Source organism: Pistacia vera, unplaced genomic scaffold, assembly GCF_008641045.1.
Source record: "Pistacia vera cultivar Batoury unplaced genomic scaffold, PisVer_v2 Contig212, whole genome shotgun sequence".
In the NCBI taxonomy this organism is placed as follows: Eukaryota; Viridiplantae; Streptophyta; class Magnoliopsida; order Sapindales; family Anacardiaceae; genus Pistacia; species Pistacia vera.
In genome coordinates this window covers 1,178,299-1,190,064 of record NW_022196016.1, presented here as the reverse complement: position 1 = coordinate 1,190,064, position 11,766 = coordinate 1,178,299, and the positions used below count along the sequence as shown (strand labels likewise).

The 11,766-nt window shown below is 31.3% G+C and overlaps 1 protein-coding gene across 1 annotated transcript; it reads left to right on the top strand.

Moving 5' to 3' along the window:
* The first annotated feature begins 702 nt into the window (after positions 1–702).
* LOC116129628 (ribonuclease P protein subunit p29-like) lies at positions 703–4,137 on the top strand. The gene is made up of 8 exons (XM_031415358.1): positions 703–992; positions 1,212–1,247; positions 1,343–1,419; positions 1,531–1,769; positions 2,303–2,371; positions 2,585–2,643; positions 3,239–3,340; positions 4,013–4,137. The coding sequence occupies exons 3-8, from the start codon at positions 1,387–1,389 to the stop codon at positions 4,108–4,110; spliced, it is 600 nt and encodes a 199-aa protein (XP_031271218.1). The 5' UTR covers positions 703–992; positions 1,212–1,247; positions 1,343–1,386; the 3' UTR covers positions 4,111–4,137.
* The last annotated feature ends 7,629 nt before the right edge of the window (positions 4,138–11,766 follow it).

Sequence of the window (11,766 nt, the reverse complement as noted above, 5' to 3'; positions counted from 1 at the left end):
GTGGATTATCATTCTTGCATAGACTTTTATTAGTGTGTCTTCTTATTGAATTGTTTGCATATTAGTCTCTCTCTAATAATGCATGTCGTGGTAAATCAAAGTTAGTTTGCGACTTGTATGAAGTGAGAGAGTATTGCATTACTCATGTACCTTGATAAGTCTAAGTTCTTTTTATATAAAGGAGTTAAATATGAAAGATAAAATAAAATTGTTAGCATACTTTTTGTTTTTTTACTTTCCTTTGTAAAAGATTTGGAGAGAAATTAATGAAAAAAGGGCTAATCGTTCAATATTGACATAATCTTCATAAAACAAAACCTAATTTTTTTTAAGGAGGGCCCCCCAGCTACCCGGCGTTGTAGCCCCCCTTTATGTTACGCCCCTGGTTTTGTGTTGTGAGTGAGGTAATGTCAGTTTGAGTGCACATGATATAGGTAAAAAAAATTCGTGAAGAACAGGTGCTTCTGTGGTGTGCTTTTGGTTTTTTGAAACTACTTTTAATTGTCAAGGTCCTAGTGTTTATATGGAGTTCTTAGAACTTCTCAGTGTATCAGTAAGTTATTATGTTGCTTTCGATAAATTCTATCAACTAATTATGGAATTGTGGATATTAAGGTAAATAAAATTTTGAAATTAGATTTATAGTTAAAATTTTGTACAATAAGTTTAATGCTTTTGGATATATTTATCAGCAAGTGTGATTCTATTGCATAATAGGTTTAGTCTCAATTTCTAGTTGCAAGAAAAAAAGTAGAACAATCTAGTAGCAATGGCTACAAATACTACATCTGGCAATCAAAGAAAACATGCTATGGAGGCATTGGAGCGAAGGTTTGCCATTGCCAAAGCCGAGGCTCTTCAACAGACAAAGCATGAAAAAAAGAGACCACTCGAAGAAGATGAAAAATGATCAGATTCTTTAGCTATTGCTTCGTCATCACATCTAACAGATGCATCAGTTATAAACTCTCCAAATGAGTCAGCTAAGAGAGGTTGTCATATTTTTACTTGCTTAAGCATTTATAGTTATATTTTCAAGTTGTGTCGTTTGCTTCTTGCTTCTAAATTGATTATATTTTTTTTTCTCCCCGGTTGCCTTAGAAATAATTATTTAAGATGCAAGTGTCCTGCATCAGCTAATATATTTTAGATTTTATCTTTTTGTTACCCACATATACTTAATTGTACTTCACATTATGGATTATATGTAGGCAATTTCACTTTCGTGGGTTACACTACATCACAAGGTATTTCTATATCGTTAGTGTAATTTTTTTTCCCTCAAAAAGAGGTCTGTTTTTTATATTTTTTAAGATATAAAAGGCTGTTCAATATTGAACAGATGTAGAATTAAGTGGTCCAACATATTTTCGGCTCACCCAGCCCATGCATGAGAATTTGTTGACAACTGGTGTCAAGGTACTTTTTTTTTTTTCTCTAACACAATCAAGATCTATGAATTGACAATTAAGATAATGACATATTCTTATACTTAGCTTCTTGCTTTACATTTTATCTGGCACCATGCAGAAATCTAGTAGGAGAGGAAGCTCAGAAAATGGTGACTCAGCTCCGAAGTACTTGCAGGGATCAAGAAGTGTGAAAATTGACAATTGGCTCCTCCTTGATAATTATGTACAAGGACGGGGTGCGTCTACTAGTTCTGACATCAGAGCTTTGCAGATCCACTCAAAACGCTCTAAAAAGCACATGTCTATGAAGCAACTTAAGAAAAGTGGATTACTTGATTTACCTCAGGAGCTCCAAAGGTGAGTTGTCTAAGATGCATATGGTTGAGAGCTGCAGCTCTTTTTCTCTCTCTATCTGCACCTGCATTTTGTTCTATAATCTTTGCTTGAATCTGCTGGTGTTGTGTCTTCTATTCTGTTTGCATCACACCACAACAATGTAGAGATATTTCTTTTTCAACTAAAGAGGGTATGAAAAGAGAATCTAGGAATGGAGATCTAAATAGACACAGCGTCTTCTACGTTGGGATAAAGTTGCTGATTATTGATCAATGAATTTCTGTCATACTTTATTCATCATTTGAACTGTTGAGTGGTGCAATTTCAGTATTTTTATTTTTCCTACTTTAGTTATATAAATTTGGAGGTATGTGGGGAAAAAATAGTTCCTTGAATTTTCAAGAGACAGAAAGATTATGATTAATCAATTTCTATTTGTCTCAAATTATGTGTTTGGATGATGTAATTTATATTGCGATTGTAGTTTGACAAATTTTCTTTCCTCTTTTACAGTAGTTTTGTCTAAAAATTGTTGGTTTGTGTTCGAGTTACAGATTTGAAACTTATAAGCCAATGCATGAAATGTGGAAGGGCTATGTACTGCAACTTATTAAAACCACCGGGTGAGATATTGTTTCCTCATAATTTTGCCAATGTTTCAATATACTTTGCTTGTTTGTTGTTGGATTTTTTTTTTTTTTTTTTTGGGTGAGATATTACTTTGTTATGATTTTGCTGATATTTGGATTATGCATGGTCTTATGCCTTGTAGATTGTCATCATCATTATCTTGTTTATCTTTTAGGCTATAACCATGATTTCTTTCAATCTTGCAGGAAAAACCAGTTGGCTCAATGTCTTCTTAGTGCAGATTTGCATGGTGCTATAATTCTAGGTAACTTGGTCAAAGCTGCAGCATTAATTTTACATTACTTAATGAATAATCAATAAAAATTTTAGAAGCTCTGCCTTTTTCTTCTTCTTCTTAGGACAGTTTATATGAATGATCATTTCACCTATAACTGGCCTGAGGACCATCTAAATCATCTTGACTGGATACAAGCCTACTTGCACAAATCAGTTATCAAATTACTTGTGAGGTTTGACATAAATGGGCTATTTTATGAGCAACGAGTTCTTGGAGGAAACCTTCTAGTCTTTATTCTACTGTCCCCTCCAGCTTATATTGAAAATTTTATCTTAAATAATATGCTGAGAATAATTTTGTGTGGGCCATATCCTGTGAAGAAGTTGAACTGCAGTTGGAAGCATTCATGAAAATAACCAGTGCTATATTGACATAATTCAAGTTAGACTAAAAACAGCATATTTTGGTAAATAATTCTCTAAAGGAACTACTGATACGACAAATCAAAATAGAGATCAGTTTTGACATGAAACAGATATCTCCATATTTCTATGAACTGTATTGATGATTTTTTATTTATTATTATTTATTCAGAAGTCTTAGTTCTCTCTATTTTTTGTAGTTGCTGAGTGTAAGATTGCTGCTTTCACTGGAGTGAGTGGTATTATGGTTCGTGCAACTGCAGAAACATTTGGGATAGTTACAAGAGATGATAAATTCCGAGGTAATTCAACCATATAGGTCATACTTTATATTAGCTTCAGCCATAATTAGTCCAGCTATGATATGTGGTTTAAAATTTTCTTGTTCTTGCCTGTTTTCCACTCACATCTGAGATTTTTTTTTTTTAAATTTTTCTTTTATGGTTTTTGGTTTGGCCAACTAGTTGATAATTAAGAAGATGTAATCATATAATGTTTGAAATATTAGCTTATATAGTGGAATCTCTTTCTGTGAATTGGAGTTTGGTAGTTTCATATAAACTCTAAGTTTCTTTATGTTCTAATCAATATTTTAATTTAAATGAAGCAAAAATTTGACTTAGGTGGGGGGAGGGGAAATAAATAAAAAGTTAATGACTCAAAACATGGAAAGTTCACATATAAAGCGGTTCTCAAGGTTCTCACAATGTGGACTTGAATGCATTACCGCAATATAGGAATTTCTTGATCTTCTTGATTTGGGTTGTGTAAAAGCCATATGAAATTGCGGATGCAACGTATAATAGATGTCTGGTCTCAAAATCTGGGTTGTGGAAAAGCCATCTGAAATTGTGGATGCAATGTATAATAGATGTCTGGTCTCAAAATCTCCACGAGTCTCTTCTCTTTGTCCTTTGAATTTGCACTGCTCTGGAAACGATGTTTATTATATCGTTCATCTGTGTAATTTGCAGTTGTGCCCAAAAAGGGTTCTGTCTTCATATTCCAAGTTGACTGCTGGAAAATTACGTTGCTGGGAGACAAACTCACTTCAAGAAATTTGAGATTGTGATTTTGAATCAGAGATCTCCATTCACCTTTTTATATTATTAGTTCAATACAACAGGAAATGTGCACATAACATATTCATACTGTTGTTTACTTCAAAGGCATGAGAGATTAGTTGAAGTATGCACAAGAATACTCTTGGTCATCAAAATTAAAAAAAAAATGCAATATTCTTTATTGTTATGTCGATCTTATTTTCCTTCAAATTTTGTGCAAGATTGAATTATAGAACTGCAACTATTATTTTCATACATGTCCATTTTTGGATTCTAATAGTTGGAAATTCGCATAATATTTCAAAACAATATTAGAATTAAAAAGTTGGAACTTTTCTTGGCTTGAATTGTAAGAGAAATGGAGGTGGGTGAGTAAAAGAAAAGTTTACAAACCTGGATTAAGATCAAAAGATAAAAATGATGAATTTGAAGGCCCACGACAAGCAGCATAACTTGTAAACCAAGATTAACAAAACTTTTTATTATAATAATCATTTGTTTATTAATATATGTTTATCCTCTATTAACTAAATCTCAGAAGCAGGTATTGTATAACCTCAACAACAAAACAAAGCATTTTTAGGTTCAATCATTTTGCCTTTTATCATAATCATTTGAAGCAGTTTTGGTGAAAAGTAGAGCATTTGGGCCGTATTTGATTTGTTTTGTCGACCAAGCAAATGATGAAAGATGATACAAGACGTTTTTGTTGCTTTTATTGTAAACAAAGCAAACCCTTCGTCTATCCTTTGACAAAAGTAAAGTAGTAAAGTCTTATCATATTCATACCCCAACTCTTATATTATCACTTTCGGATAAGAATAAACGACTTTTTCCCAACCAAAAAGTTTCAAAATGCTAATTTCTCACTCAAAGTTAATATTTCGATATTACCCAAAGCCGATTCCGATGATGAAAATTCTCTCCGTCACTACCATTTGAACCTCTGGTCTTCTCTCTACAAAACCTCTCTCATTCCTGATACCTGATTTCTCACCGATTGCCTATCACCACAAAACTTGAGTTTTTTGTTCTTAGTTGATTTCTAACGATAAACATTCAATATTAACGAAATATAAACATTGGGTGAGAAAGTGGTATTTTGAAACTTTTTGGGTGAGAAATGTCATTAAGACAAACCTTGGGTGGGAAAAAGTGGTTTACTCTTTGGATAATTAGGGTGTGTCTGTTTTAGTATTTTGGATAATATTTTTAGAGTTGAGTAGGACTAACGAGGTAGGATTTAAAAATTAACAAAAACACCCCATAAGTTTGTTAAATAACTAAACACCTTTGTAATAAAAACATTAAAAATTATAAAAACACCCCCATCCACCCATTAAATTTCAGCAGCCGACCGTCACCGTCGGAGGGTGGTCGAAGTCACCGTATCAACGCACGACCGGCCAAATCCAGCCGGTCGTGTGTTGAGATGGCCTCTTCCAGCCATATCCACCGTAGATCTGGCCATGTTTGGTCGTCAACGACAGCCAAAGATATGGCCGTGGTTGACGACCAGCTACGACCAACGATCTGGCCGTTGGATCTGGCCGAAAAATGATAGATCGGCACACTACCGGCCATATTTAGTCGGTAGTGCTCCAATATACCAGATTCCGACCACCTTCCGGTGGTGGTTGCCGGAATCTGACAAATGTGGGTTGATGGGGGTGTTTTTGTTAATTTCTAAATTTTTTTTCCAGGGATGTTTAGTTAAATTAATAAATTTAAGGGGCTAAAAGTAGTTGAAGAAAATATAATAATATATTCATAATAGAAAAACAAACTGGTATTTTGGAAATAGTATGAACAGGATAGTTAAAAATATTTAAACAAACATACCTTAATATTTTCAACAAGTGTTGTCTTTTTATTTCCAAAAAATTAAATATATTCAAGGACCACACTGCTGAACATAAATTAATTGTGAGTTTGAGATGAGATAACAAATTCGGGTGGCAAGTAACATTAATGTTGTTGGGGTATTTATATCATCTGTGCCTTGAGAGCAACATTTGACAATTATTATTTGATATCATATTATAAAATAAAAAGGTTGAATTGTATTAGACAATACATCATCCACTAGAGCTTCTTGATGACCCAAATAACAAGGCCCTGCACATGTAAATAATATTAACATGACCCACTTTTATTTATTATTACCCCAAATCTCACGTTACATTACTTGCTCATTTTTATTATATGACTCAAAATATTAATACAAATTTGGAATGTAACAACAATTAATGGAGTAGGAGAAACATAAATTTAGTTAAACATTAGCCCGCACATGCACTTATTAAGTAAAGGAAGCAGGTAACATTTGGAAATTATTTCCATTTTTTCTCAATTTAAAAACAAATTAATTTTCAGATGTATGAGGTCATTACATTTAGGGAGAGCGACATTTTCCCACCCAAGGTTTGATAAAATGACATTTTCCCATCCTTTGTTAGATTCTGTTAAGTTTTTCGTTAATATTTTATTGAAAAGACGAAAATACTCTTAAATATTTGACTTTATAAAATTTTTATTATTTTTAATTAACCAAAAAGTCAACTATTAAAAAGTCAAAAACGAAAAAAATAGTTAACTCCATCTAAAAAGTTTGGAATAATGTTATAAAATTGTTAAAAATTAAATGACATTGATATTTATTATAATATGATCAATATCTCATTGGGTGCGTTTGGTTTATTCTTTTTGATAGAATTTTGGGGATAGTATTGAATAGTTTGATAGGGTTATGATTACGAGAATATGATTTGTAGAATATGTGTTTGGTAGAGTATTTTGACCTTGATATTTGTGTTGAATATTTGATTAATATATTTTTTTATAAATGACTTATTAATATAATATTTTATTGTGTTTCGTTAAAATAATGTATTATTATATATATAACTTATCAAGTTACATTTTAATTCACCCATATATATTAAAAAACAAAAACTCATATTAATTTCAAGTACTAATCTAATTGTTTAAAAACATCCAATTAATATATATATGATAAAAGTATTAATTATCAATCCTTACAATCATTATTATACGTATACTCCATTAACAGCTACGACATGGTCCACTGTGCTGTTCATTATGTTATCCCATACAGTTGTCATGTTGTCTATAATACTTTATTGTGGTTGACTCGGTCCTTCTCTATTTCGCCCATATTCTATCCCGTTTTAATGATCACAATATATTTGCTCATTATCCGTACTAAAAAGAAATGAAGAAGCGTGAAAGAAGAAATGACGAACCGTGAAAAAGGACTGAAAAAAAACAGGTGAAGGCGTGAAAGAAGAAAAGAGAATGCGTCTGTAGAAAAAATTCAAAAAGGTCAAAAAGCTGTCAGCAAAATGTCGGAAAAGAGTTTTCAGGATTCTATTATGTAGATAATAAAACAAACACTTTTCCCAAAATCAGACTCAAAATATGGATAAAAATAATTATCCAAACGCAGCCATTACTATTATTCAATAATCTATTAAATTTATAATATTTTTCATAATATAATGATTTTCATTAATTAATATAGAAAACTAATATTCTTAATTAATTAAATAAACAAAAGTAAAAATATATTTTTACATTTGAAATAATAAATAACCAAGTAAAAATTTTGATTTATAATAAATTAATTAAGTAATAAACTGTTTAAATATATTTTTATCATTTCAGTTAAATATTAAAAAAAAAATATTAATAAAACCTGAAAAGGCAAAAAGTGTCATTTTGAAACTCGTTTCGCCAAACCTTGGGCGGAACATGTCGCTCTCCGTTACCTTTAGAAATTTCAAATCTAATTAATAATAATAAAATGCAGAAACGGACGATTACATATAGAGAGGAGAGGCGCGTAGGCGTAAACAGTGAGCATAAAATCACGTGACAATAGAGGCGCGTGAAATAAAGAGAGCGTGGAAAATGGTAAGTAGCATCTATGTATAGGAAAACGTCCAGCAAACTTTTTTGCTTGCTTAGTTGCTTGCTCTCTCCACTGACAAAACACAAGACTCGCTCACTCACTCACTCACTAACTCGGGAACTGAGCGCTGTTGCACCTGAAACTAAGCTAATTCAACTTAACGCCTTGTTTGGCTTCCCATCTCTTTCTTGCTAGGGTTTTCGCTTTGTCACTTCTGCTTCTTAAAAGTGTTTCAAACACAGCCAACCAACTTGTTTGTTCAGGTAAGCGCTTCTGTTTCATGAAACTCTCTTCAACTTTCAACAATGTTAGCGCTCACTTCTTTGTTCTGTAATTGTTTTTTTTTTTTTTTTTTTTTTCCAAATAAAAAACTAATATACATAAATATGACTAAATTATGACTGGCATAATATTACTTAAGTTTTTTATTATGAGAAAAAACATAAATAAATAAGGAGCTATATAATATGGAAATCATATATATTTTCCAGACAAAGGACAGACCCAAACTGACCTAAAGCCATCTTGATGAGACGAGCCCAACAATGCTCCAATTCAAAATCTCTTATAATAAAGCATCCACTTCCTTTACAAGGCTAGGTTTTTACAAAGCGCTGCTGTGTTCTTCTCACTCTTCCGTTTCTCAGAGCTTCGTAGAAGTCGGATATCTTTACCTACCATCATGGGGTACGTACTCTTCTTTCATTTTGCTAAGATATAATTTTAGTTCGCAAATCCAGGGCTCTATTAGGAGTTTTCTTGTTGGTTTTAGTAGTTTAGATCATCATTCTTGTATTAGCCTATTAGTTTCTGTAAACCCCGAGATTTATAGAGGAGCATTTATTAACTTGAATCTGATTTAAAAAGTTGGGCGTTAATTTTTCTCATTTACTGATCGTAATGTAAGGATTCTTTGGTATTGATTCGTTGTTTATTGGATTATAGAAAATTGAAATGCTTATTTTTAACTTAGAAAAATTCTGTAATCTGCACCAGTTTTAGTGATTATAGAGTTTATGCTTGTTGAGCTAAGTCTACTTGATTCTGATATTAATCATATATGAGGTCATGCGAATGAAAATTGTTGGTGATTTGTTTAGTTGCTAGTTTTGATCGAATGTTTGGATGTTTTTTTTGAAAACAAATATATAACTTAGAAGCAAGAAGCAAACGGCACAACTTGAAAATATAAATAAAATGCTTAAGCAAGTAAAAATATGACAACCTCTCTTATCTGACTCATTTGGGGAGTTTATAACTGATCATCTGTTAGTGTGATGACGAAGCAATAGCTAAAGAATCTGATCCTTTTTCATCTTCTTCGTGGTCTCTTTTTTCCATGCTTTGTCTGTTAAGAAGCCTCGGCTTTGGCAATGGCAATCTTCGCTCCAATGCCTCCATAACATGTTTCTTTGATTCCCAGATTAGTATTTGTAGCCATTGCTACTAGATTGTTTTACTTTTTTTCTTGCAACTAGAAATTGAGACTAAACCTATTATGCATAGAATCACCTGCTGATAAATATATCCAAAAGCATTAACTTATTGTACAAATTTTAACTATAAATCTAATTTCAAATTTTATTTAGCTTAATATCCCACATTTCATAATTAGTTGACAGAATTTATCGAAAGCAACATAATAACTTATTGATACACTGAGAAGTTCTAAGACTCCCTATAAACACTAGGACCTTGAACAATTAAATTTTTAAAACTGCTTTAAATTTAAATTTTTTCAAAATATATTTGTATATTATTAAATATGTTTAAAATTATAATAATAAGATTGTATTTGAAATTATATTATTTCATATTATTCTTATTTCGTATTTTTATGTTATCAAAGAGACTGGTCCATGAGTTAGTTTTTGGGCTTAGTTTTGATGTGTTAATCCATTATAATAAAGATCCTCATACATCTTTTTCCTTTTTTTACTTTTAATAAACTCTTTCACACTTGCATAATTTTTCTTTTCTAACACTAGTTTGATTCTTTAAAGGTTTTTTTTTTAATAAAAGGTTATCGGTATTCAGGTTTTAATTTTATTTGATGAATTTAATCTTTAAAAATTTTATAAAATATATTATAGTTTTAATACATCTATTTTAATAATCTTAAAACCTTATTTTATGAAAATATATTATAAAAACTACTATCTTTCACATATTCTTACCTGCCATAACATATTTGATAACTAGTCTTAAAGCGTGCGCGTTGCGCGGGTATATTTATAAATTTTTTTTTTTACATTATTATTGTTTTTCTTGGGTGTTAATGTATATTGTTTGTATTCATTCATTGGATATTGAATTTAAACATTTTATTTGTTATAGTTGGTTTCCTGTCTGCCATAGGTTAATGAATATGTTGAATGAAAGGAGAATTTTTTTGAATTGGCACGACTGTTGAATGGAATATAAATTCTATTTGGTTATCCTTATATAGATATAATATCATTGAATGACTTGTCCATAATCAGAGAATATTAATAACAACTATTCATTAAAAAAACAGACTTTATTCATGATGTTTAAACAACTCTGGGGATACGTTCAGGAATCGAAATAGTTATTTATTTAATTATAACAGTTAAACTAAACATCAAAACTATATACCGTAATCAACGTGTTTTTAAGAAGAAGTGAATATGAAAGTTTGTATGTTATGTGGAACTACTGTATTAACATGTTTAACAACTTTTGGATTCCATAATAATAAAATTCTAATTATTATGTTTATGTCTACTATTTTACATGTTTTTTTTAAACAATCAATAGTACTTAAAGGTTAGTTTTTTCAGACATTATATAATTTGAAATCTAATTTTTTTTGCAATATCATACTAAATAAGTAGTAAATTTATTGCATTACAAGTTCAATTTTTTACCCTGACATTATGGTTCGGCCCTATTGGTTGTTGCAATTAATTATGTCGAAAGGGTTTTTTAACATGTATCTAGACCATATTTATTGATGTGTTTGTAGTTGTAGTGGTTGTGGAGACTTTAATTGTTCGGCCATTGTGTCGTATTGGTGGGGCATGTTTTCCAATAGGTTAGCATTGTGTCGTATTGGTGGGGCATGATTTGTCTTTGTGATGGTCTTTCTCTCTTTTTTTCCCTTCTTTTAAGGACATGATTTGTCTTTGTATGCCCCTTTTTGTATTTCTCTTTGTAGGTTAGCATTTATCTAATTTTAAACATTCTTAATAATATACATAATTTTAAAAATTTAAAATTTAAAAGCATTACTAAGCCCTATATATTATTTCTATTCTAACTACAACTACAAATCCTAACCAGCATATCCGCTTGTTTTTGAGCACATATTAAGCAATTTCTTCGCTAGGACCTGAATCGAAGGTACCTTTGGCTCCATCAGTGATAGATTATTTCCAGTCTTTCTAATCTACACCAACACCCAAACAAGCTTCCTTGGCGGATGCATATACTCACAACACAAAGGGGCAAGCGCAAGATACCCCTCCATATCCAGAGCAGAGCCACTACTCCTTCCTGGTAACTTTTCATGCTATTTTCAACTCCACATTTTATCTCTCATTTCCTTTGTTTCTCTATCTGTATATGTAACCCCATGTGTTTGGAAAATCTATTAATCACCAATACAATCGCATCAACTAACACTAGGCCGTTTAATTAGATTTATTTTGGTTTTGCGGGAAAGCGTTGCTACTTTGGCTTCTTCTTTATCTTCTACTTTTGGGTT

Coding starts and splice junctions, on each gene's coding strand:
- LOC116129628 (XM_031415358.1), top strand. CDS start 1,387: ATGCATGAGAATTTGTTGACAACTGGTGTCAAG. Junction 1,770..2,302: donor TTACCTCAGGAGCTCCAAAG/GTGAGTTGTCTA, acceptor TTCGAGTTACAG/ATTTGAAACTTATAAGCCAA. Junction 3,341..4,012: donor AAGAGATGATAAATTCCGAG/GTAATTCAACCA, acceptor TGTAATTTGCAG/TTGTGCCCAAAAAGGGTTCT.